The sequence below is a fragment of the Terrapene carolina genome, unplaced genomic scaffold, assembly GCF_002925995.2.
Source record: "Terrapene carolina triunguis isolate 2854851 unplaced genomic scaffold, T_m_triunguis-2.0 Scaffold182, whole genome shotgun sequence".
Classification (NCBI taxonomy): domain Eukaryota; kingdom Metazoa; phylum Chordata; order Testudines; family Emydidae; genus Terrapene; species Terrapene triunguis.
The window spans coordinates 1,218,008-1,245,648 of record NW_020664533.1 but is presented as its reverse complement, the minus strand read 5'-3'; the positions used below and the strand labels follow the sequence as shown (position 1 = coordinate 1,245,648).

General features: G+C 40.8%; 1 protein-coding gene across 2 annotated transcripts in view; it reads right to left on the bottom strand.

Moving 5' to 3' along the window:
* LOC112113496 (succinate--hydroxymethylglutarate CoA-transferase) overlaps positions 1–27,641 on the bottom strand; it is a 579,588-nt gene that overhangs the window by 481,125 nt on the left and 70,822 nt on the right. For both annotated transcript variants that reach the window (XM_024209791.2, XM_024209792.2), the window contains 2 exons: positions 23,920–24,063; positions 2,665–2,760 (listed from right to left, as the gene is read on the bottom strand). In XM_024209791.2, the coding sequence (XP_024065559.2) occupies positions 2,665–2,760; positions 23,920–24,063 (240 nt within the window). The remainder of the gene's footprint in view (positions 1–2,664; positions 2,761–23,919; positions 24,064–27,641) is intronic.

Genomic DNA, 27,641 nt, shown 5'->3' with positions numbered 1-27,641 from the left:
AAAACACATTTTCTGAAACAGAATGAAATTTTCTGAAATGGCCTTTTTATTATTTGACCAAGTTATATTTAATTAGCTCAAAATGTTTGAAAACAAACATTTCTCTGGAAGGATTAACATTTCAAAACTTTGCATATTATTCTAGGAAGTGAAAGGCAATATTTCTAATAGTTAAGACTGGGGACCAAAAATCCAGGTTCTGGCGTTCTACTCCAAGCTCTGCTCTAATTACCTGTGTAATCTGGGTCACTTAACCTCCCTGTGTCTCAGTGTATCCATCTGTAAATAATATGCAATAAAATTTACCTCACAGCAGTGCTGAGAAGCAAAATTAATTAATATTTCTAAAGCACTTTGAAATCCTTGGCTGGAAGGAGCCATATAAATGCAAAGGAAAGTTCTAGAAAGTAAAAATTCTCATGGTTACAACCATAGTTTTTCACTAATGGAAAGTTAGCAGATGATCCATCCAAAGCACTGGAAAACCACAGCACTCCCACCAAAATTACTAGCTCAAAAAATAGAGAACTCTAATTAGATTAAGATTTCTTATAATATTATATTATTTATAATTATACAGTCAATCCACAAGAACATTCCCCAAATACTTTTTAAAAATTGAAAGTAGACCAGAATATAACTCTTCCACTAATATTTTAGACTAGATTTAAACAAAATCCATATTTATCCTATGATCACTGCATCCTAAATAGATTAACTCTGTGAAGAGGGGTAATAAAACTTCTCTTAAGTCTTCATGCTCTGTAGCCATGTTTGTGTGTTTCTTTTTCAAGATCTCAGTTAGGTTTTGGTTGTGCAAAAGCAAGAGCAAAACTAGGTGAATGGATCCAAGTTCCATTTTATCCAAAGTATCCTAGCTCAGGAGGGTAAAGAAAATGTTTTAGGTAGTCAGGTTTTGGTTTTACTTAAGTAAACCCAGTGTCATTTGGATCAGGTTTTTGTTTTTATCTGCTACCCTCTTTGACCCGAGAGGCTTGGGTTTTGCAGGTTTTTTTCCAGTTAGGAGGAGAAAATGACGATGGAGTCAGGTGTTTCTTTGATGCGATACTTTTTATTTTAAAAGAATGTACAAAGTCCTGTTTTCCTGAACACAAAAGAAATCAAACAACAAAAGACCGTTTCTTTACTCATGGCTCCAAGCCCGTTTTCACCAGAACTCTACCCAAAAGCTCCCTCTCTTAGCTTTTCTCAGGGCCATGCTCCCAGTGCTCGTTCAGGCTTCATCTGATGCTACCTTGTCTCTCAGCATCTCTGCTCTTTCTACCATCCCTCTCACAGACATACCACCTTCACAATAGCCAGCAAAACCTCTCCACCCATCTGTGCCTTGCACATGCCTTTGTTTTAGGCTGTGATATATGCCCGTCTTTGAGAATGAAGGCCTCTACTATTTCAGCTACCTGGTTACCTAAAGGAGCTTATTGGCTTCTTACAACTATCCTAAATGAAGGGTGGTAGTTACACTGCCCAGTATCGATGAGGTTTAACCCAACTCATAGCAAAATGAACTGAAGTTCAGAACAGGTTGGATCAAAAGTTACGGGTTTGGCCTAGCTCTATAAAATACAGATGGATGTACTAATGCTGTACTGATATATAGATAGGTTGATTTATCCATTAAAAAAAAAATCCCTGTATTTATATTTTTAAATTTTCCATTTGCAGTGGATGAGTGCAGGGAAAAGTCTTACCATTCAAGCCCACACAAGCACTCAGTGCATCTACAGTCACACTTTAACCACAGGATTTGTTCCCAGACAGCAGATCCTTTTTATTAAATTTAAGTGCTGATCTTCACATTAGTACTGCCACCAAGACAAGTAAATAGGGTGACCAGACAGCAAATGTGAAAAAACGGGACAGGGGGTGGGAGGGTAATAGGAGCCTATATAAGAAAAAGACACAAAAATCGCGACTGTCCCTATAAAATCGGGACATCTGGTCACCCTACAAGAAAATAATCTGTTAGCAAATGGTTATTCTGTGATTACTGGCAGAGTTCTCAGCACTGGACAGATGCAATTCTTAAAAAGATCAGAGTGTGCTCATTTATGTAAATGGCATCGTGTTATTCCAAGTATCTTCAACCACTAGCAAAATACCAGCAGCTTCTGAACTCCCAATAAAAAAAATGCCACACGTGGGCTTTTATTCCTCTTCCCCCACCCCCTCAAAACACACACAAGATAAGAGAAGCTGTTACCAAAGTCAGTGGAAGCTACCTAAATGCTGTGGGACCTTTGGACCACCCTAACCCATTCATATCACTCATACAGAGACACAAGGAAAAGATACTGGCATTCAGTGGTGATAAAGTTTGGTTCAATAATTAGCAAGCAATACAAATCATCTTTTTTTTTTCTTTTAAATAGCTGTACTCAGTGCCTCTCTCAGGTGAAAAACAATCAAGCTTTAAAGTCATACAATTTCAGCAGACACCTTTGATCTTTTTCAGTGTCCTGTTACTAATCTACCACTGATGAAGAAATATGCAAAATCTAAAATGAACAACAAAGCCTTGTTCTAGTCAGATACTGATGCATTACAGAACACTGTCACAGCAAGAGTAAATCATTTCCCAATACCATTTTATACAAAACCACAGATTACAAGCACAAAATACATCCTCTGTTATCTGCTTACCTGATAAGGAACAATACTGCCATGAGCAGTACCCCACCGCTTTGCTTTCATTTTGCAATTAAGGTAATTAGCTGCTATATGGGTAAGACATGCAACCTGCAAGAAGAGGTAAAGGACAAATATTCAGGGAGACATCAACCTTTCCTGGCATTTTCTTTGATTTTTTTTCAGTCTGTCAGACAACTGTCATCTTACTTTAATTCTCATTTCTTATAGATTCCATATATCCAATAGTATGACTTGTGTGAGTAAGTGCTACTCAATGAACAGGCAAAGTAACCAGTGTCCATTAATTCTAATAAACAACAGTTGGCGCTTCTATAGCACTTCAAAGTAATTTAAAAGCCTGGGACAAACTAAGCATCACACAACCCTGTGAGGTCAGGAAGTATTATCATGACTATTTTACAGCATGATCAACTGAGGCAAAGAAAGCTGCAATGACTTGCCCAAAGCCAGACAGGAAGCAGTGACAGAGCTGGGAATAAAACCCACATTTCCTGACTCTCATTCCTATGCTTAAGTCACAAAACTAGCCTTCCCCGATCACAGGATTATCCTTTTCTCTTCCCCAACCTTCTCCTTCTACTATACAGGCTAAGCCACAGAAGATATTTCAGGATTCTACCACTCACCACATGAGCTGTAATATTAATTATGCAACAAACCTCAATAAATCATTTGCCATCGGATGATGAGGAGATTTATCAAGTTGTTACTCAAAGAGAAAGTTGAAAAATATGGCATGCTAAATTTAGTGACCAGAGTCTGAGGGGGTGAATCTGAAAGTAATCTGCACTTTATAACAGCAAAAGTGTATTTTAGCGGGGAGGGGGGAGAAGGTTAACATCTATGATGTGGTCTTGCCTGAAAATCAGAGGTTCTCTTGCAATTAATGGCAGATTTGCCACTAATTGGAAGAATGCAGGATGTGACTATTAAGTTTGTAACTATATGTCTGCAATCCAAACAATACATTAGAACATTACTTTCATCAAGGTAATGTGAAGGCTATGTAATTTTAGACTAACTTTTTCAAAAAATACTCTTTAAATTACTAACAATGAGTCATTTTAACAGCAACTGTTTATTTTAGACAATAGAGCATAATATTCTTTGGGCCAAATTCTGATTTTCTTCAGATTTCTTCCCCAGATATGTGCAAATTAACACTGTTTTCAAAATGGTTATATATATTTTGAGTCTGTATTCCAATGACAAGGAGCCCTCTGCAACTACGCATACAAATTACAGCTAAGAGAAGCAACAGGAAGGGTGTATAAAGGGGCTGCAAATGGATTGGTATGGTCTGCACTAAAGCACATAGCCCATGGTATTTACCTCAAGCTCCACCCAATATAATGTTATGCAATACCATGAATTACAGAGTGCCTGGAAGCAAGATGCCACAACTCTCTCCCCAGTTACCCTTCTAGTTGCCTCTTTTCCCACACACCCTGAAAGGACGGTTAGTATTTGTCCTTTTATATTTAAAGAGAAGCAACAGAATGGTGAAATTGCAGCCCAGGCAAGACACGCAGCCCTAATTCGCTCATAATGCAGCCCAGCAGAAAACATAGGAAAATATAAACTGGCTGAGTGTTCAGTTACCTGCCAAAAAGCTTTGGTCACTCACATAAATCCAGCTACAAATACAATACAATTCTCTATATATTTTGTAAAAGACTGTGTATTTATTATCCATGTGCTGTCCAGAAAGGATACCATAACTAGTTTTCAGCTGCAACATACTACATCTGACTGTGCCCTCGACACATCTAAAAGGTAAACAAAACCTAGCAGTATTTCAACAGGGGAGACCCTCTTCCCCTCATGGAAAACCTAGGTGATGCACGAATTGACACTGGTGATTCAGTAGGTAGTACTCCTCCCTCTGGTTCACAACTCATGTCCCAACATGTGAAGAAACACTGTGTTGTTACAAGTGTCTTTTGGATGAGACATAAAACCAATGTTCTGAGGACTTGTGAAAAGTAGGTATTTTAGCCCCCGTGTTCTAGACATTTTCCAATTTCCCTAGCAAAATTCCACCTACAATTGCAAATGATTATGGAATTCTTGCCATATTCCTGTCCCAAAGTGTTTTGTTCTCTTATGGTACAAAGTTAGACTTTTGCAATGTTTCACCCCGAGAGGTGTCTGCATGTCAGTTGTAAGTCAGATGTATAATACAGGCCACGACAATTAAGCTTGCAACCAAGACTTATTTTACACACACATATTTAACTTCTCACAGGACTAACATTTCCCTCTGGAAACGATCTTGTTGAATTCTAGGTAGGACATTGTGGGTTAAATCCTGGCCCCGCTGAAGTCATTGGGGATTCTGCCTTTGACTTTAATGGGGCCAGGATTTCAATTCCCCACCCCCCACCCCAAATACCAGTTTCACAGAACAAATATTTTTCAAGTATTGGAAGTTATGAAAGAGAGAGAGAGAGAGAGAGCTTTTAAAATTTTTTAGTGTCGTCCAATTTTTCCCAGTCTCCCATTACAGGTTAGTAGCAACTGGCTTCTAACATAGTGAATGCCAGTGAAAATGAGGTAAGATCAGAGGCTAAAATAGGGAAAGAACAAGTTAAAAATTACTTAGACAAGTTAGATATCTTCAAGTCACCAGGACCTGATGAAATGCATCCTAGAATATTCAGGAGCTGACTGAGGAGATATCTGATCCATTAGCAATTATCTTTGAAAAGTCATGGAAAACAGGAGAGATTCCAAAGGATCAGAAAAGGGAAAACTATAAAAAGGGGAATAAGAACAACCTGGGCAATTACAGATCAGTCAGCTTAACTTCTGTACCTAGAAAGATAATAATTAAGCAATCAATTCGCAAAATAACTAGAAGATAATAAGGTAATAAGTAACAATCAGCATGGATTTGTCAAGAATAAATCTTGTCAAACCAATCTAATAGTTTTTTTAGACAGGGTAACAAGCCTTGTGGATAGGAGGGAAGCAGTACAGATGTGGTATACTTGACTTTAGTAAGGCTTTTGATACTGTCTTGAATGACCTTCTCATAAACAAACTAGGGAAATACAACCTAGATGGAACTACTGTAAGACGGGTGCATAACTGGCTGAAAAACCATTTCCAGAGACTAGTTATCAGTGGTGCAGTGTCAAGCTGGAAGGTCATAACGAATGGTGTCCCACAGGGATCAGTTCTGGGTCAAGTTCTGTTCAATACCTTCATCAAAGATTTAGATAATAGCATAGAGAGTACACTTATAAAGTCTGTAGATGATACCAAGCTGGGAGGGGTTGCAAGAGCTTTGGAGGATAGGATTAAAATTCAAAATGATCTGGACAAACTGAAGAAATGGTCTGAAGTAAAGAGGATGAAATTCAATAAGGACAAATGCAAAGTACTCCACTTAGCAGGGAACAATCAGTTGCACACATACAAAATGGGAAATGACTGCCTAGGGAAGAGTACGGCAGAACGGGATCTGGGGGTCAGAGTGGATCACAAGCTAAATATGAGTCAACAGTGTAACACTGTTGCAAAAAAAGCAAACATCATTCTGGGATGTATTAGCAGGAGTGTTGTAAGCAAGACATAAGAAATCATTCTTCCGCTGTACTCTGCGCTGATTAGGACTCAACTGGAATACTGTGTCCAGTTCTGGGTGCCACATTTCAGGAAAGATGTGGACAAACTGAAGAAAGTCCAGAGAAGAGCAATCAAAATAATTAAAGGTCCAGAAAACATGATCTATGAGGGAAGATTGAAAAAATTGGGTTTGTTTAGTCTGGAGAAGAGAAGACAGAGGGGACATAACAGTTTTCAAGTACATAAAGGGTTGTTACAAGCAGGAAGGAGGTAAATTATTCTCATTAACCTCTGAAGATAGGACAAGAAGCAATGGTCTTAAATTGCAGCAAGGGCAGTTTAGGTTGGACATTAGGAAAAACTTCCTAACAGTCAGGGTAGTTAAGAACTGGAATAATAACCCTTGGGGGGTTGTGGAATCTCAGTCATTGGAGATTTTTAAGAGCAGGTTAGACAAACACTTGTCAGGGATGGTATAAATCAGTGGTTCTCAAAGCCAGTCTGCCGCTTGTTCAGGGAAAGCCCCTGGCAGGCCGGGCCGGTTTGTTTACCTGCCGCGTCCGCAGGTTCGGCCAATCGCGGCTCCCACTGGCTGCGGTTTGCCGCTCCAGGCCAATGGGGGCTGCGGGAAGGGCGGCCAGCACATCCCTCGGCCCACACTGCTTCCCGCAGCCCCCATTGGCATGGAGCGGCAAACCGCAGCCAGTGGGAGCCGCGATTGGCCGAACCTGCGGACGCGGCAGGTAAACAAACCGGCCCGGCCTGCCAGGGGCTTTCCCTGAACAAGCGGCAGACTGGCTTTGAGAACCACTGGTATAAATAATACTTAGCCCTGCCATAAGTGCAGGGGACTGGACTAGAAGATCTCTCAAGGTCCCTTCCGGACCTACAAATCTATGATTCTAACAGATTAATACAACTGTTCGAGCACTAGCAAATTCACACTCATACATGTCCACAGGCACTTGTGCTCACTACAATGGAGAAGAAAAAGAAATCTGAAACACAAGAAGGATTATTGACAATCTTCCTCAGTAATGACTGGATCTCCACCAGCAAAGCTGCTGGGCAAAGACGTTTGTATCAGCAACAGGCAATGAGTCCAAGGGGGAGGCAGGAACCCTGTGCATCTTAGTAGAGCCTCAATGCACTTGGAACTAGACGTTGCCCCCACGCCAGCTGAGGCCCCGATTCAGCAAGGTACTTAGGCATAATTTTTAACACATGAATAATCCCACTTAACTCGATAAACTACTTTTAGGGTTAAAGTTGCACAAATGCCCAAATACTTTGCTGAATCGGGGCTTGAATTACTCGAGATTGGGATTTTCAAATGGGACATACGGGAGTTAGGTGCTCATCTCCCATTGACTTTCAATATGAGTTGGGCACCTAACTCCCCCAGGCCCCTTTGAAAATCCCAGTTAAAAGTTTCATGATTATACAAATAACGCTAGCTTAGAACACATCCAATTTAGCTCTTCAATGCTTTATGTTTTATGCAATAAATGTGAAGTGTTTAACTGGGTGAGCTCCTAGCCACTTTGCTACTTCAATCATACATCTTTAACGAATTCATTAGACTTAAAAGCTACTCCTCTCTTAGAATCATAGAAATGTAGGGCTAGAAGGGACCTTGAAAGGCCATCAATTCCAGCGACCCATGCTGAGGCAGGATCAAGTAAATCCAGACCATCCCTGACAGGTGTCAGGGCCAGCCTTAGGGGTGGGCCACCCAGGTAACCGCCCAGGGGCGCCATGGTCAAGAGGGCGCCGTGCGACAGCGCAGAAGTGCGCACTGCCGGTATGAAGCCAGAAACTGCTCCTGGCTGACGGAGGAATGGGGGTGGGGAGGGGCAAGCGGCAATGCACAGATACGGCTTCCCCCCCTCCCAACATTCCTCCGCACCCCCCTAGGGGGTTGGGAAGGAGGGAGCAAGGAGCAACACCAAGCACTCCGTGCGTCCAGGTCACTTTCTCCACATGGGCTGGGCTGTGAGGCCAACATCAGGAGCAGCTGCTCTGCTGTCCTCCCCATACGCAGCCCAGGGGGGGGAAAGTGAGCAGAATGCAGGGAGCCCTGACGTCGCTTCTCACTCCCCACCTCACAGCCCCCTTGGGGTGCGTGGAGGAGCAGCATTGGAGGGGGGGAGCGAGCAGCAATGCCAGCCGCTCCATGCATCCACATCAGTTTCCCCACCTGGGCACAGGCAGGGAGTGCAGGGGTTGGGGCGCAAGGGCCACAGCGGAGGGGTTAGGGGCACAGGGGGCACAGCAGAGGGGTTAGGGGCACAGGAGGGGAGTGTGGGGATTCGGGAGAAGGGGGCACAGTGCAGGGGCTGGGCTGAAGGAGGGGATTGCAGGGTTTGGGGAACCTCGGGAGTTTATGGGGGCCAAGGGCAATGGGGGGCACCACACCCACAGGGCCTGGGGTGCCAAAATACAAGTTTTCCCAGGGTGCCATTTTCACCTACAGCCGGGCCTCTAACCTGTTCTCAAAAGCCTCCAGTGATGGGGATTCCACAACCTCCCTTGGAAACCAATTCCAGAGCTTAACTCGCCTTATAGTTGGAAAGTTTCTCCTAATATCTAATCTTAATCTCCCTTGCAGATTAAGACCATTACTTCCTAGCCTACCTTCAGTGGACAAGGAGAACAACTGATCCCCATCCTCTTCATAACAGCCCCTAACATATTTGAATATTGTTATCAGCCCCCACCCCATATTCTTCTTTTCTCAAGACTGAACATGCCCATTTTTTTAAACCTTTCCTCATAGATCAGCCATTCCACCATCTTGTGAAGCTGCTATGCTTTGCATGGTCCCCAGGCTATCTGACTTTTCTTCATCTCTTTCTCTCTCTCCCCACCTTCCATAAGTTAACTCTGACCAACAAGACACACTCACAAAGTCTTTCAGAATATACATTGCTAATATATGATTTATGTAAAGCATATAATTAGGTTGAAACAGTATACCATTTATCTTGTTGATCAGAGTTAAGGCTGTTACTAAGTACATAAAGTGGATTTCCTCATCTATATTATTGTTAGCCAAATGATGAACTGTAAGCGTAATGGAATAATTATTTAAAATTACCTTAACTCTACATTTCCATACATTTTAACTTTCAGTTTTATATGTTTTGTATAAACACTATACTACTGTAGTTACCTTTACTGTATGTTGCTGAAGTATTTTGTGTGGGGATTAGATGTTATAGATGCTTCATGCCCCCAGAAGTATCAGTTTGTAAAATGCTCTGCAACCCTTTAGGATGAAAGGATCTTTATATATGTATAAAACTAAGTATTTTTGTTTAGTCTGTACTTAAAGCTGTTTTCTTAAAACACTACAGGCCTGTTTCAATTTTAATAAGGAACAAACCCACAAGAGCAACTTCTGTACCTGTAAACACTAAACCAGATGTAATTCAATGATAAAGTAATCTCTGTATTCATTTGCCTGCACAGACAGATCTACCTACTGTAAATGTATATTATCAAGTGTCTATACACAGACTATTCTTTTTATTTTTTTTTAAACTCAGTGAAGGGAACACACACATTTACATTCCTTTGCAAAATTACTAATGATGGTCAAATCATATGCTTACTTTACATACCTACCTAAACCAGAACAAAAAGAGAGCTGCATTAAGGTTTGAAAAACTATATTCAGTCAGAGACAATCAGACAGATGAGGAAACTGGATATTAAATGCCAGAAGGTAAGAGCAGACAGCGAAAAGAGACAGAGTTTCAAAAGATATTTTTTTAAGACAGCACATCAAACAAAATTTATTACAATGAGTTCACTGACTCAATCAATCATTTATGTGTGAGCTCAATAAGTGGGCAGGAAAAACAGAAAAATGTGATGAGTAAGTAGAAAGATGAAAAAACAACATTTTCAGTTAGACTGTTTCCTTTCTTATCCTTCCAAAATAGTGTCTATTTTATTTTCATACATCCTTATCAGGCTTTGATTCATATCCAAGTTAATTTTATTTCCTCTCAGCCTTTGGAGTTGTTGGGGGGAAATGTAGACTGTTTTATAGAAACTTTGATACAAGGTACAAAAATCCATAGAATGCCTTATAAGTTTTATTAAGGCACTTCCTACTGTGAAACCTGCTTATAGAATACTCAGATTTTAATTTATAGCATTGTAGAACAAAAGCCCTGAATTGTTTCAATGTGTTGCAGTGCGAAAATGCTAGTCACTCTGCTTATGCCTTTACTGTACTGCTCTGTGAAAAAGTATCTTCCCCTCACTTCCTAAAAGGCTACTAAAAAACATCCAATTAAGGGCCTGATCCTCAGCCAGTGTAAATCAACATAGCTCCTTGAACCCAAACTAACATACAGACTTGATTTTTCTGGAGAGGGCGGTTTGAAGGAGGGAAAGGAGGAAGGGTTCATTACTTTTTCTTATTGCTTTTCTGAGACTCAATTGTGCTTAGTTGTGTAAAAAAAGATTCCTTCGGTTGGTATATTAAAAAAAAATTCACTTAGAAGATCCTGAACCCACTTAAGACAATGGGAGTTTTTGCCACTGAATTCAATGAGAGCAGGAGAAGACCTTTAAAATACTGCTTTCATTTACAGTACACCTGCTTAATACTGTCATATTACTCTAAAGAAGGAATGTATTCTTGCCTATAAGGCTCATTTCTCATAATAAAGATATCCAGTTTGTGTGGACTTATCCACACTGCAAGGCTGATAGATTTTGGCACTGAATTGCCTCCTGCAAACAAGAAATGGTCCCCAACACAGAGGCACTCTTCTCAAGATGGTAAACTCATTAACACTGATTCCTGCCCCGGAATTTGTAGAAAATCTTTGACGAAAATTTTCAACAAAAAAGTGACAAAATGTTGCAAGGGATTTTGTTTTGTTTTTTGTTTTGTTTGTTTATTTCTTTTGGCTGTTTTTCAACCGCTCTAATAAAAATATAACTGACACTTGTACAGGTAAGAGGAAATTTTACCTCTCAATCAATCTGGATACCAATAAATCTAGAAGACACTACTGGGAATTCACAAGCCATAATGAAAACTATCCCAAAGTAAATAAAAGGGTTTGAGGCAGGTTGGAGGTGACTGAACGCTGTTGCCACCTAATGACTGCTTGGCAACCTGTGTGAAATCAGTTAGTGGGCTCAGTCCAGTTCTTACTGAAAAGGAGCTTACATCATAAAAAGCACCCTCAAAATTGGCAGCACTGCTAGCTATCTCTGCAGAGATCAAGAGCTTTAGTGATATGGAGACTGAACTAGCCTCTCAACCCTGCAGACTGTCCTTCCAGAACATAGCATAGGGAAAACTGGAGGGGCAGGAGAAGGGAAACTTGCAGTGCTGATACCTGTACAGTACCTGTTCTATGCATAAAGGATTTTGGTCTCAAGGGATATCCATTCAGCAGCTTGATAAAATAGAACTCAAAAAATTAATTCAGTCTTGTTGGGATCTTCAAATGAGACTAAGGGAGTTAGGCACTCAACTCCTATTGACAGTCCCATTTAAAAATAGACTGGACAAAGTATTAGAAAATGTGCTATACAGGGAAGAAATTTGGCAGGGAAAGTAACTAGGTGACCTAAAAGGTCTTTTTCATCTCTATCTTCTACGAGACAGTACTTAACTTTGTTTCCAAGAAAAGTTTAAAAAATTTAAATACAAAAGTTACAACTGAATGCAAAAAATGTATATAGCCGAATACAGATTTCAACTTAAGGCTGTAAAAAAAGCAACACCTCAAAGAAATGTAAAGTCAGAACTGATCCTCCTTTTATTTATCCAGTTGCATCATCAAATGGAGGGGTCCACTCAGCACCTCATACAGAAGCATATGATATGATACGTCCAGGTTGGTCGTCAGTCCTAGCTTCTTTTTGAAATCTGAAAGTTACTTAAACCATAACTTTTTGTTATATGAGTATATTATTGTGCTGATTTCTGGTTCCCTGTTTGACATGACTGCTCAGTTTCGTGAAATAAATCAGAACTGATTTCTTTCCAATGAGCTCTATCTAAAACTAAGGTAAATTCAATTGTACATGCTTTTTTTAAAATGAAGATTATGGAGCAACACAGCCATCACTGGATGGCTTAAATAAGTCACTGGTATGCACTCAATATCCTAAATAACATTTAAAAACCCTACCTTAAAAGAACATTATTAAGGTTGCAAACTCAAGCACTTGAAAGTTAGGAAATGCCAGAACTAAGGTTGCTAGTGCAATCTTAAAGTGGCCACCTTGTACATAAGTATTATGATTCAGTTTTTAATTACACAATCACATACTATTTTTTCAACAGGATCACTGTCTCATTTAGTGAATGGGTACTTATTCAATATTTCCTTTTATCCATCTCATTCAATATGTGGCCTCAGGCATCCCTGACCACTCCCCTACCCAACTCTTGCCCTCCACCCCTTCAGCCCTTTCCTTCTCTGCTCCTATCTACCACACTACCCAGAAACCAGCGCCTGACTCCCCCCCCCCCCCCCGCACTCCTATTTCCCCTTACCTCCTCCTGTCTCCCTCTGATCCTCCCAAAAGGCACATCCCTGACACCAGGCCAACCCTCCTGCCAAATTTCAAGCCTCTGCTCCAAAACAATCAAACAGATATAAGCATTCTTTTTAGAGGGCAAAACAATGTATTTTTCCCTAGCCTCATTCCTGAACACAGCTGAACCATTTTAGCTGAAATTATAAATAAATGAATAAATACAATTAATTAAATAATTGTTCAGCCAGTGGCAGACACCTGGCATGGAAAATTTCAGCCAAAACTGTTGAAGACTGGCAAAGCTATACGCATCTGAAAACAGGGTCTTAAAATGAAAAGTGATAAGCAGCCTTAGTTATCTGTGGTGCTATCAGCTCCACCTACAATGATTTGTTTAAGATTGCTTCTGTTTAAGGTAGAAAAGCCACCAGTACAAATATCAACATTCCTGCCTTCATTTTTATAGTTTTGTCAAATGTTTAACTCTGCACAAGAATTTTTTCTTCTTCTGTTTATATTCAAATAGCTATTTTACTGTATATAAAAAGTATCTTCTCATCAGAAGATGTTCTTGTCAACAAAATACGAATTAGAACTTTTATGCTGAGTCTTATTTTCTATTCTTTGGACTATTTTTTAAAGACAGCTTATTGTGTGCCATTGACAATTTAGAAAATAATGTGGGCTAAATTTTGAAAAAGTGGATTCCATTTCTTTCACATAACCCAGCCGTGTGTGCAAACACATGCACATATATTTCTAGAGCACTAACATGAGCACACAGGAATGCCTGAACTTGACAGTTGAGCACACAGGTAACAGAATCTATTCATGCCAAACTCAGATAAAGAGATTCTGTTCATGAAAATGTTATAGTGTGCAAGCACTGGCGTTAAAGCATGTATTAATAGTAGTATCGCTGGCATTACAGTATTGTCTGAAGGCTCCAGTCAGGGATTAGGGCCCCATTGTACTAGGTGCTGTGCCACACACATCATAAAGACAGTCCCTGCCCCAGATCTGACACAGGTATTTTTCCATGCAAAGTTGCACACACACAAACGGAAACTGTGGTAGGGTCCCTTTCAGTTTTGGTCCTCTATTTAGAAACAATGCCATTTACATTATAAAATATACACTCCGGGTAAAATTTTCAAAAAAGTGCCCAAGTGATTTAGAAGCCTGCATCCTATTGACTGTCTAGGCTTTTTTAGGGCTTGTCTACACAAACAATGCATGGCAAGCTAGGGTGTAAATCTACTCCTCACTAGCCTGCCGCATGCTAACTGTCCATGTGGACTCTGCTGCTGTATACTAAAAGTTTCCTAATTTTGATCTGCTCTGCTCTGAAATAGAAGTAGATCATGGTGTAGACATTCAGACTCGGGCTGGAGCCCAGGCTCCGGGACCCTCCTCTTGGCAGGGTCCCAGAGCTCGGGCACCAGCCCAAGCATCTACACCACACTTTTACAGCCCAACAGCCCAAGTCCACAAGCTCAAGTCAGCTGACCCGGGCCAGCCGTGGGTGTTCGATTGCTGTGCAGATATACCCTAAGATACTTTTGAAAATGGGAGCTAGGCTAGTAAATCACTTAGATGCTTTTGAAAACTTTAACCACTTTACTTTTTAATCCTTGCACTTTTGCATGAAAACAGAATTTTTCTTTCTTTCTTAAGAATTCATCCGCACCTCCGCATTACTCTCACCCTCTCTTTGAGAAGATCATCATACCTTTGCAACAACTAACAGTTCTGCCAGAGGTTTGTGCTTTCAGGTTAGGAATAAGCAGCAGGAACAGAAGAACTCTTAGGTCTCTGTCCTATACAGAGTCGGCTCCAGGCACAAGCCGACCAAGCACATGCTTGGGGCGGCACCTTAGAAGGGGCGGCCAATGATTGGGTGGCGGGGGGCGCTCGCGGTGTTTTGTTTTGTTTTTCGGCCGGGCAGCGCGGGGAGTGTTTCAGCGGCAGCGTGGCGCTGGGGGTCTGGGGGGCTTCGGCGGCCCGGCCCGGAGCTGGGGGGGAGGGCGGGGGTTTGGGCGGCCCGGTGCGACGCTTGGGGGGGCGGGGGTTTGGCCTGCCCGGCCCGGCCTGGCCTGACGCACCGGGGGTTTGAGCGGCCCGGCCCGGCCCGGCGCTCGGGGTTTGGGCGGCCCGGCCCGGCGCTCGGGGTTTGGGCGGCCCGGCCCGGCGCTTCGGGGTTTGGGCGGCCCGGCCCGGCGCTTCGGGGGAGGAGGGCGGGGGTTTGGGCGGCGCGGCGCTTCAGGGGGGGTTTGGGTGGCCCGGCGTGGCGCTTCGGGGGGAAGGGTGTTACGGCGGGGCGGCGCTCTTCTTTTTTACCTAGGGCGGCAAAAAAGTTAGAGCCGGCCCTGGTCCTATAAATGGCTATGCACCTCTGGCAAGATGCGGAGCGTATAAGGGTTGGGGTAGTGGGGTGCTAGAATTTTTCCCATCATTGCTGTCACAGCTGCATCTCCACTGGCCATAGCAAGCGTGTGTGTAGTTATTCATGCAGGGCTTCTGATGGCCATCAGTCTCTTAAGTACTACATCATTCAGACCAGGTCAGAGTATGTCCACACAGCACAGTGTTTAAAATGCTGGTAGCTGCCTGGGGCCTTGCCTACATGAGGACTCCCACTGTTGCTTCCACCAGATGAGCTGGATGTTCTAGCAACAGTAGGAATTTTTAGGGAAAGTATCCTAATGTAGCCAATGCCATTAACACTGGTCGGAACTGGGGGTGTTCAGCATCCATATAATCATCCTCTTCAGAAATAAATGTCCTATTTGGAAACAATAATCCCTAGCAATAAAAAGCAAAGTTAGAAACCACTCGGACACTATGGTCATCTGATGACCAGATTTGTTCTTGAAGTGGAAATGGAAATGGAAAGTGTTTACTGTCAGATCTTAAAAGGGATCTTCCAATTAAAATATTGGCAATATATCAGTAATATGGGACATCAGTCTTTAAAAGAAAGGGGTCGTGCTATATTAAAGGTTTTTTAAAATAATTAAATTAGCATACACAGCAATATACAAGTATATGGGGGTAGAAAGTTTACACATTTTAGTGAGTTTCGGGTTGAACTGATAAGCAGCTATTTTTAGCAACGAAGAAAAAAGTGTTAAATGAGTTGTATGAATCCATTACAGCAGGACTGATGAAAAAACAACTATTAACTCATGGAAAAGATAGTGAGATTTTACAACACACTCATTCATTTTCAGTAGGACACTTGTGAATTCCCATGAACTATCCTCCAGGAGTCCCTACTACAGCATTTACACTTCTAAAATAATATTTACTAACGCTATTGGTGCTCTCATCTCATAGGGCAGCACAGAAAATGTTCAGCAAAACACACAACATTTTTAGCAAAATTACCTCCAAGGTGAGTGGTAACAAAATAGGTGGTGAGTAGAAATCTACAGAATCCATAACCCTGATATTTTTGATACATACAACATCTTTTGCAGCTTCCCTTTGCAAAGGGGTGTGTTTGATGATATGATGGGACTTGTCCATAAATAAATGATAAATTTAACAGTAATAAGTCACCAGGACCAGATGGTATTCACCCCAGAGTTCTGAAGGAACTCAAACATGAAATTGTAGAACTACTGTGGTATGATCTGGAAAAAGGCATAAACAGTGAGGAGGCAAAGTTTGCAGACAATACTAAATTACTCAAGATCGTTAACTCCAAATACTATGAAGAGTTACAAAGGGACCTCACTAAACCAGATGCCTGGGCAACAAAATGGCAGATGAAGCTCAATGCTGATAAGTGCAAAGTAATGCACATTGGAAAAAGTTATCCCAACTATATATATAAAATGATGGGTTCTAAATTAGCTGTTATCATTTAAGAAAGAGATCTTGGAATCATCGTGGATAGTTCTCTGAAACATCTGCTCAATGTGCAATGGCAGTCAAAAAAAGCTAAACAGAAAGTTAGGAACCATTAGAAAAAGGAATAGATAATAAGACAGAAAATATCATGATGCCACTATATAATTTCATGATACGTCCACACATTGAATACTGTATACAGTTCTGGTCTCTCCACCTCAGAAAAGATATATTAGAATTGAAAAATACACAGAAGGGCAACAAAAATGATTGGGGTATGAACAGCTTCCATATGAGGAGAGAAAAGACTGGGACTGTTCAGCTTAGAAAAGAAATGACTATTATATCTCCCCTTAGAGATCTATAAAATCATGAATGGTGTGAAGAAAGTGAATAGGAAAGTGTTATATATCCCTTCACATAACACAAGAACCAAGGGTCACTCAATGAAATTAACAGGCAGCAGGTTTAAAACAAACAACAGGAAGTATTTCTTCACACAGTGCACAGTTAACCTGTGGAACTCATTGCCAGGGGATGTTGTAAAGGCCAAAAGTATAACTTGGTTCAAAAACGAATTAGATAAGTTCATGGAGGAGGACAGGTCCATCAACGGCTATTAGTCAAAATGGTCAGGAACGCAACCCACGTTCTGGGCGCCCTAAACCCCTGACTGACAGAAACTGGGACTGGACAACAGGGGATTGAGCCCTCACTAATTGTCCTGTTCTGTTCATTCCCTCTAAACCAGGGATTGGCAACCTTTGGCCCGCGGCCCGCCAGGGTAAGCACCTTGGCGGGCCGGACCAGTTTACCTGCCATGTCCTCCGGTTCGGCCAATCACGGCTCCCACTGGCTGCAGTTCGCCATCCCAGGCATATAGGGACTATGGGAAGCGGCATGGGCCAAAGGATGTGCTGGCCGCCACTTCCCACCGCCCTCATTGGCCTGGAGCGGCGAACCGCAGCCAGTGGGAGCCGCGCTCGGCCGAACCGGAGGACATGGTAGGCCAAAGGTTGCCTATCCCTGCTCTAAACAAAGAATCTGGCACTAACCACTGTTGGAAGACAGAATGCTGGGCTAGATGGACCATTGGTCTGACCCAGTATGGCCATTCCTATATTCTTATTTATGATCTTGTAACTTAAAATATCCATTTACTATAGCAAAACAAGTTTACAGAGATTAAGAAAATGTGCAATCATAATTTCTACACAACAAGTGGTTATATCTACCCAGGAGCTTTGTTGTTCAGTGAAGGCAAATAGTTTTTCAGATAGCAGAGAAAACTGAACTTCATCAAACAGCAAAGGGTCATTTTATTTTACTAGTAATATCTTCTTAGGTAAATCTTACAAAAAGCACTTTTAGGAGAGAGGCCTGCTTTCAACTGCTTTGGCATAGGCTGCAGTAACACAAACTCCTGGTTCGTATACCAGAAAAAGAGTGAGATAAAGAGAGTAAGAGACAGTCCTGCATGGTGTTATCTCAATGGAAGAACACTGAAGTAGTTGTAAGGCTAAAAAGCCTTTGGAAATGCCCATTAAGCTCTTTGGTGATAATGCACTCTGGGAATGACATACGAAACAAACCTCTGCAGGTGAGTGACATGTTTGAAATGGCACACACTTTAACAGTGCTAGATTACACCTGTGTCTCTGTAACATTAATGAGCACCCACCATTCATTCATCCACTGTGCCTTCTTTGAACTCTTTATGTTGTCTTCAGTATAAATGGGGGTTCCTCTATTGAGGTGTCAAAGTGTACAGCTCAAAAGAAAAATGTGGTCCAAAGTTCTGTTTGATTTGGGAAATAAATGGGTTTGTATTAACCATCTGGATGCCTGGAGTCAAGATATGGCATTTCTTGCTGGTGATTCATTTTGCATTTCTAGCTTGCCCTGAAATTTCTTGACTCTCAGCACTGGAAAATGAATGAATCCAAAATATAATTGATTTTGACTCTAAAGTTAAAAGACTTTTGACAAATGATTTTTAATTAACTAAGGAAGAATTTGAATGGACACAAAATGCAGGTGTATGGTTCTCTACATAATAATGATTTTCTTAGATAGATCCAGAACTGAGTTTCAGCTGAAGTTATTCAACAAGAAATAGAATGATACACAATTGTAGTCTAGTTTTAATCAGAGGAGTCTAATTTGGTTAATAATCTTTCAAAAATGTTAGGCTCTTTTATGATAAACTGCAACCTACACTTTAGTCTTCTTTTTGTACGTACATTTGATTTTGTTTTTAACCATCTAACACATTCTGATCATTGTTATTTATATAGTATTGTACTTTAACTGAATTTGTATCCAACAGCAGGTCTGTGAGGCATTTATAATTTAACTGCTGTGCTGGAAACAATGCAATACAGAATAATACAAACACAGAGTGGCATATGGTCACTATGTAATTACTTCATCAGATCAAAGTAATCAGAACATGATGTTTCAGCATCATGTTCTTCCTTCACCCCTCTTGAAATTACTCCTATGGGACATATTCTAATCAGAGCAACATTGATGCTACGGATCTACTATAATCGTCACTGTTCCAGTCCTGCCAGCATTCCATCAGCATCTCCAATAGGACAAGCTTGTGGGGGTTATTAGACCTCCAGAACTTCAGCAACACACAGAATTCAGTTCTTTTACTCACTTACTGTAACTTGACCTTGGCACCTTCCTCCATCAAGTTATAGTCTGTTCTCTCATTGTTTATATAAATTACTATGCCATACAGAGGACCTATGGGCCTTCTTCAAAGCTCATTCCAGTCAATGGAAAGATTCCCATTGACCTCATGGAGTTTGGATCAGGAGAGCACTAAAAATTTGTTTATTGCCCTGTTGGTTACTCATACTTTTTCATTTTTTCACTTCTTTACATCTGTTAGCCTGAACTCTTACTTTCCAGTTTTGGGGGTTGTATTTTTTCTTCCAATCCATAAAGTGATTCTGATATATTGTACATTGGTAACAAACCATAGTAAAACTTTCAGTTTCATATCCAGAGTCACGTCCATAATTCAAAGACCATAATAAACTCACTGTATTGACTGGAACTAATGTCTACCTTCATTATCAAGCTCTCTCCTTTCCCTGCTCTAGCCTATTGCTATGTTTTAATATGTTTCCTATACTTTTTAGAAAAGATGGGTTTCTCCTTCACTCCTTTCCCTAGCTAATAAATCTTCTTCAACTATCATTAGTACAACTCGTGAACCCATTCAATCCAAGGTCTTGATGGAGCATAATCTACCAATGACTTTATGTATTACTAATTATTCAAAATAGCAGAAACTACGTAATCTCTGAGGCCAAACTCAGCTTTTCTTTCAAACACATTAATATTGCTCTTTCAAAAAATCCGTATAGCTCAGGGGTGGGCAAACTACGGTCTGGGGGCCGCATCCGGCCCTCCAGATGTTTTAATCCGGCCCTTGAGCTCCCGCTGGGGAGCGGGGTCCGGGGCTTGCCCCACTCCACGCGGCTCCCGGAAGCAGTGGCATGTTTTCCCCCCGGCTCCTTCGCGTAGAGGCAGCCAGAGGGCTCCGCACACTGCCCCAGCCCCAAGCGCCGCCCCCACAGCTCCCATTGGCCAGGAACTGCAGCCAATGGGAGCTGCAGGGCCAGTGCCTGCAGACAGGGCAGCGTGCAAAGCCTCCTGGCTGCACCTCTGCTTAGGAGCCGTAGGGGGGACATGCCACTGCTTCTGGGAGCTGCTTGAGGCAAGCGCAGTTCAGAGCCTGCACCCCTGACTCTGTCCCACGCCCCAACCCCTGCCCCAGCCCTGATCCCCCTCCCACCCTCCAAACCCCTCAGTCCCATCCCGGAACACCCCCTGCACCCCCATCCCTACCCCAGAGCCCACACCCCCAACCAGAGCCCTCACCCCCCCGCCCCAGCCCGGAGCCCCCTCCTGCACCCTGAACTCCTCATTTCTGGCCTCACCCCAGAGCCCGCAGACCCCTGCTGGAGCCCTTACCCCCTCCTGCACCCCAACCCACAATTTCATGAGCATTACTGCCCCTCCATACAATTTCCATACCCAGATGTGGCCCTCGGGCCAAAAAGTTTGCCCACCTCTGGTATAGCTCAAGCAGCAGCATACTGTGCCAAATTCTGCTGTCTCTTATGCTGATAAACTCAGTGGAATGATTCAAAAGTTATATCCTTGTAACAAAGAGTAGTATTTGACCCATATTTTTTTAAAACAATTAAAAGTAACTTAGCATTCATTTTTGCTACCTCGAAGATACGTAGTGAAAGAGAAAACACATTTCTCTATGTAGTGTGTGCACTACACTTTTTTAATCATGTGCAAAAGACAGAGGGAGAATTTAGTGGTTTGGAAAGCTGGTGCTAAATAGCCTTGGAGACAAACTTCCTTGTTCATCCACAGGCTAGATAAAACACAGATAACTGTGTAAGATTCCTATATCCTGCCCTACCAATGTGCCTCAACTCTCACCAGCAGTAACCACCTCTAGATAGGATAGGTTCACCCTCTATGTCCATTCAAACCATGATCTCTCCAATTAACACACAGACAACACAACATGGCCTAGCAGAGAGGAAGCATTGCCTAGGAGTTATAGCATAAGCAGAGAGTCAGGGGACCTGGATTTCATTTTTAATTCTGCCACTGATATATATCATGTGACCTGGGGCAAATCACATACTTTCTGTGTCTCAGTTTCCCTATTTGTAAAATGGGGATGAGGCTTACCACTTTTGTTAAGTGCTTGGAGATAACAGAATGAAAGGTACTATTCAAACACAAAAGTATCATCATCAGTTTATGGTTATGGTTTGTGTGATACCTGAAGACCTGAACTGAGACCATTATATCATCTCACAAAGACAACCATTAGACACTATCAATGTGGGCTGGATTTGAACTGGACACCTAAAAGGCAAAAGTTTCTAAAGCTCACTGCTAATCCCATAAGTTATCCTGCAATTTAAAACACATTTACCAATAAAGATATGAATGAAGAAAACAATGTCTTCTAATTTGCTAGATTTTTCTAGTCATTTAACAATTATGAGACTATATTGTGTATCTTTATAACAAATATAAACGGAAACTCAGTAATTAGAAGCAGAGAAGTGACTTGAGAACAATCATATATTACAAACAATATTAACCACATTATCCTGTCTGTGGAATCTGAGACAATACATAATAAAAATTGTTAAATGTTAAAGAAGTATAACACTTCTTGCAGTATTTCAGTCCAAAAGAAACTAGCTCGCTACAGTATTTTTTTTTAATTTATTTATTTTTGTGCCTGGTTGCAATTAAATACAGGAAGGATATTAAAACTTCCAAGAGATTTTTTTTTTCAAACCACAACAGAAGAATAGGCGCAGTTGCATAATTGGAGCCAAATCCAAAACCCACTTCCTTCTTATTTACTAGCATCAGCTAAAGGACACTATTTAGATGCTGATGCTAAAAGGTCTGGAGTTGACAACTATAAATCATCTATGCGGGGAAAATTTTCAAAAGAACCTTATGCCAAGGGTTAAAAGTTTATAGCTGAGAGACTACAGAAAGTTAATGCCCACTGCAAAAACTACATCTAGCAGTCATCCTGTCTCTCTTCAATAAAGTCCTTGAATTTTGTTTTGTTGTGGGAAAAGAAATCTTCACCAGTTAATAATCAGCTACTATTCTGCTACAGTGTAATTTGGTGGAGACACAGAATCGGAGGTCTCTTTTACAGGATGCGAGGTCGCAATGACATTCTATTTTACTAGCAGACATTTGTCATCTATACATAGCAGAGCTAAAATTAGAAAATATGCTTCCTGATCATCACGTTATATATCAGGCTTTGGTCTTTTTTCATTGGCAGCTGAATTTCAGTTCAATGTTGCCTTGTTACCGTCACTGACAGATCTGTGCAGAAAGTTTAATATTAAGGTGATCTGGGGGAAAAAAAAGGCCTCTTGCATGGCTTTAAGAAAAGCATAAGAATGACATCTGAGGATAATGATGGAAGCTTAAATGTTGGAATGTACAGATTTGGGGGGAGAATGGATAAAACAAACCAAATACTATTTGTCAGCACTTTCAAATTATTTCAGGTATTTAAATAGCTCTGATTCTCCATGTTCTTACACAAAGATCCCACACATTTTATCTTGAGTACAGTGAATGAAAAAGAAGGCAATACTGTCCTCTTACAGGTATAGTGTAGCCCTGCCTCCGACTTCATATCCTTAAATACTGTTTGTGTTGAATGGAAAGGTAGGTATTTTAAATAAAGCAAGGCTGAGGGAAGGAAGAAAAAGTATAAACAGGCTGCAATGTTAGCTCAGTGCCAGAAAGTGTAACAGTTGGATGCAAAAAGTTCTCCATAAAGGTCACTGTTGCCATAACAACTTTAGTAAGAGTGTCCTTCAAGAACGCATTTGGTTTGCCATCCAGGAGAAGCAATCGCTCCCTTCACCATAGAAGAATTACTAAATTCTAGCTTGAGTCAGGTTGGAACGAAATTTATCGTCGTCAGTCTGTTTTGGGATTGCTATTTTAAGGCCAAATTCTGAAGCCCTTACTCAGACAATATTCACATCTGAATCCAACTGAGAGCTTTGCTGAGTAAGGACCTAAGGATTTGACCATTATTCAGGATACAGCTACAAGGAAACAAATGCTATCTTTGAAATTAACAGCCTAAATTTTCTACACTGCAACTCCTTAGCCCGAGCCAGCTGGCATGGGCCAGCTGCAGGTTTTTAACTGCAGTGTAGACATACCCCCAGATTATATACTGACTCTGATATTCAAGTTGACATGGGCAAGTTACTTAGGGCTGAATGCTCAAAAGGAGTTAGGCTTCTAACTTCCATTCATTTCAATGGAAGTTAGGACCCTAAATAGAAGTTAGGAGTCTAACTCCTTTTGTGCATTCAGGCCTTAGCTTCTATGGAAGAAATAAACCCCATTGTTAAGACCGCACTGTACTAGGGTGATTTCATCAGCTGCGTTTATCCATACATCACAGGGACATTAAAAACACTAATTAATCAAGCCTCAAAGTGCTTTGAGACCCTCAGTAAAAGATGGTATTTAGGTGGCAGACAGAAGTGCTGTAGTAATAGTCATCAATCAAAATAAATCAACCACTACTACAGAAATATAAACTAGGAAATTTGTCTCTAGTATTGCTTTCAATGTCATATCAGGGATGCATTTGGCCCAATGCACAAAAACAATAAGAAAAGTAAATCTACATCAACAAGCTAAGTAAAACATTCTTTAAACCCGTACCTGAGATGACAATAGATTGCAGTCAATGTGAAGTCCCTTCCCGGTTTTATATCTTTGAAGCAGGCCGGCCATGATTGCTCCATACGTGTACAGCCCTGTAGCAAGGTCTGTCATGGCTACTCCTGGCCTAACCGGATCACCATCCTAGCAGAAGAGAAAAAATGGGAACAGGGAAGAATTCATATTTTGTTATGGTACATTCCATATAAGACAAGGGTTAAAAATATTTTCCTAGTACGCATTACAGAAACATGCTAAGAAGCTAAAATATCTTCTGAGTGAATTAAGTTGAAAAGCCTGCCACTGAAAAAGATACATTCTCACAAGTATCTGCAGATAATCTGTTCCTAGCAATTCTGTAACTTTACAGTGGTAAATTGGGAAAGAATTGTTGTGCTACTCTACCTTCTAGCTACACTATCACTTCCATTCAATAGTTTCAAAATGTCTTTTAAAAATAAGAAATTGTTAGAGGCAAAATTATTCAAAAGGAAAACACAATTTAATATACCTGGAAAACAAGGTACTGTAGGACTTGTCATACAGGTTGTCAGTGGCACATGTCTGACTGAGGAGGAAGGCAAACCGCCCCCCCTATTAATTTTCTTGCTATATCTTAAAACATTCGTCACCCGTTTCCAATGGAAAAGATTGCTTTATAAAAGGAAGCCTTGAAATGCCAGTGGGAATTCACGAAGGTTTTATGAAATGACATACAATTTGAGACTCACTTTGTAAGCATATTTAATCCTCAAACATAAAACACATATATACACAAAATGAAAATCTTGTGATTCTGTTACTAAAATGTAAGAACATAATAAGAGACCCATACAGCTAATTAGTTAGGCCTACTAGTGTTTTGTATCTGCCCTTCAATACAAACACACTTTTACCAATGTTTGCTTTCTCATCAGCTAACATATTGCAAAATTACAACCAAACCAATCTGAAAGTGCCAATATTGAGCTGACTGGCTGGAAGTGCAGGTGGTTTAAAAATATTCAAAATTCTGAATCCAACTGTCCAGTCCTCCATGATTTTCCTGTAACATGCAATGTGATGCAATGAAGTGTAACAACTTCTCTTTGCAAACATGTATTTGGGACAAAAACCTGGATCTTCAATTGTAAATACTAAAAGAGAAGGAACAAAATCAGGATTGGGTTCCATCAGTCACGCTTCAGCCTTTTCTCACTGTTTAAGGTTCAGTATTTGAGATCAGCCAATCTAACTAAGTAACAAAGATTTCATAGCTTCTCTGAATCGTTTTTCAATTGTGTCCCAATTAATAATAAAGAACTAGAACCACACAAAAGCATGCCAGATTTCCATTGCGAGTGTGACAGTAATGTCATCGGCCTGTAATCTTCAAATCCCTCTGAAATCTTCAATTGCTTTTGTAAAATTAGTGCTTGTCTATAGAGTTCCTTGTCCAAAGTAAGTGCTATGTTTTGACCAACGTTCTCCTTAGGTTCAATGCAAATTTCAATGCATTCATAGTAATTGAATCACTCTAGGTACTTCTGTGGCCCCCATCACAGTATATCTGAATGTAACCCAAAAACGAATGAATTCATCCTCACAGCATCCATGTAAGCTAGGGAAGACCTATCTCCATTTTACAGATGGGAAACTAAGGCACAGACAGATAAAGTTTCTTGTCCAAGGTCATTCAGGAAATGTGTGGCAAACCGAGGAATTGAACCAAGGTCTTTTGAGTGCCAGTCCAGTGCTTTGACCATCAGACTACCCAAATGTGGAGAAATTCCTGAGCATTTCATCCCATGTCATTAGGAAACTGGGACTCAATCCTCTTTTTTTAATCGACTAACCATAATGCTGATTATGGTTGAAGAATTGTTTTGATCTTCCACCATGTGTGCTTCAGGATTGTGCTAGAAATTATTTCTTTCCCAACAAGGTTTATAGTGTCCTGAACACTCATATTTCAGGCATGAAATCGTGTCGCACTGAAATCAATGGCAACACTCCCATTGACTTCGTCCGGGCCAGGATTTCACCCCAGAAGTTTAAGATTACTGCATCCAAGAAGTTCTCTCACTTTGCTGCATTTTATTTTTGTTGTCTGAGCAAAAGGCAAAGATTTTCCAATAGACTAGTCATAAATATCAGCTAGGGAATGAATAAGTCTACTAACAGAAAAGATGAGACAACCATTACTTCAGAAGCTATAGTACTTTTTACTCTAGGAAAGTTAAAAACTAAGGCTCAGATTCTGATGCCATTACTTGCATTGAATAGTTCCTTATTCCACACATGGTGGCACTGAAGTCAATGAGACTACTCTTGGAGTAAGGTACTAATCATCATGAGAAAGGGTATCAGAATTTGGCCCAAAATCAGTATGAAAAAGGTAAGTATGAAGGTTGCATCTCATAAAAGAGAGCAGTGTTTTGTCAAATGGCACACAGACAAGACACCTTTAAGCAATTCTGGCAGACATTCAATAAGACCTGAATTTGTAGAGTCACTTTAACTACTTCTCAGTTTACATTGCTAAATCTAATTACTTTTTAGGACTACAAAAGAATTATAATTCTGACTCTTTTAAAAGAACTTGGTTTCACTCAAGAAAATAAAAAGCTGTCCTTAAAGTCAAATACTGTTTTCCTATTCTGTTTTTAGCAAAGTAAGTTGCGTATATAAATTCGATAACTAGCTATCTATGAGTCATTTAAATGGGATTTTGTTTGTACCAGTAAGGTAATACTGCACTGTAAAATGCACTAAGAAATCAATTTGGGGATAAAAAATTGCAGGAAATTAAGCTTCTATATATGATGGCAAGAACTACTACTTTATTCATTATATTTTAAAATTGTCAAATGAAAAGTTAAAAAGAGACAAAGTAGAAATTAAAGAACTCTTGAAAATCAGCATTAAAAGTGCATGAATGACTAGTCTTCTGCTACTTTAGGCACAGCCCCGAGCAGGGGCCGATGTGAAAGTTACAGAACTCCTGGTGGCACTATGACTCACAGATACCTCTTAGTAACAATAAATCCCCTGCTTATAGAGGCCTATATTAGCAATGTATTAGACCCTCCCACTCACCCCATGCTGGCTATGTTATTTTGGCTAGTAAGTAAAGGCGATGGAGCCAAGGCTCCACTCATTCCCCTCCCCACCACCTGCTTTGGGGAGGAAGCAAGCAGGCGAATTTTCATGCTTACTTCTGTGCGTGTGGGTCCAACGGCCAGAAGCTGGGTAGAATTGCATCGGTGCATAAGGGATATTTTTTATTTCCCTGTTCTATCATGTAGTCAAGATACTATCTACCCTAAGCTGTTTCATAGTGAAGATCAAACAAAACCTTTACCCAATATCTAGTGAAAGCCTTCAGTACGTGAAGCAAAATGTATCCATCTTAATCATAACCAAGAAGCGCGGTAGGGGCAGAGACAGAAAGGGCATAATTCTAAATTTCACCAGCTTGCAAATAAATGAGGCAGCAACATTCAGAGATTGAAAACAATCTCCACTGGTTTAAAAAGACATCAATCTCAGCCCTGATGGAGAAAATTACAAATGTGAGATGATAACGACAGGGACGATTTCAGCAGATACTGTATCACATGAACTTCTCTCTTGGATCTTGGTACCAATATCTGCCCCATCAAGTACACCATCTTCCAGTTTTTGCTTAATAAGACTGTATCTTCTCCTCCTCAAGTAGATTTCCTTTGTCTCTGTACATG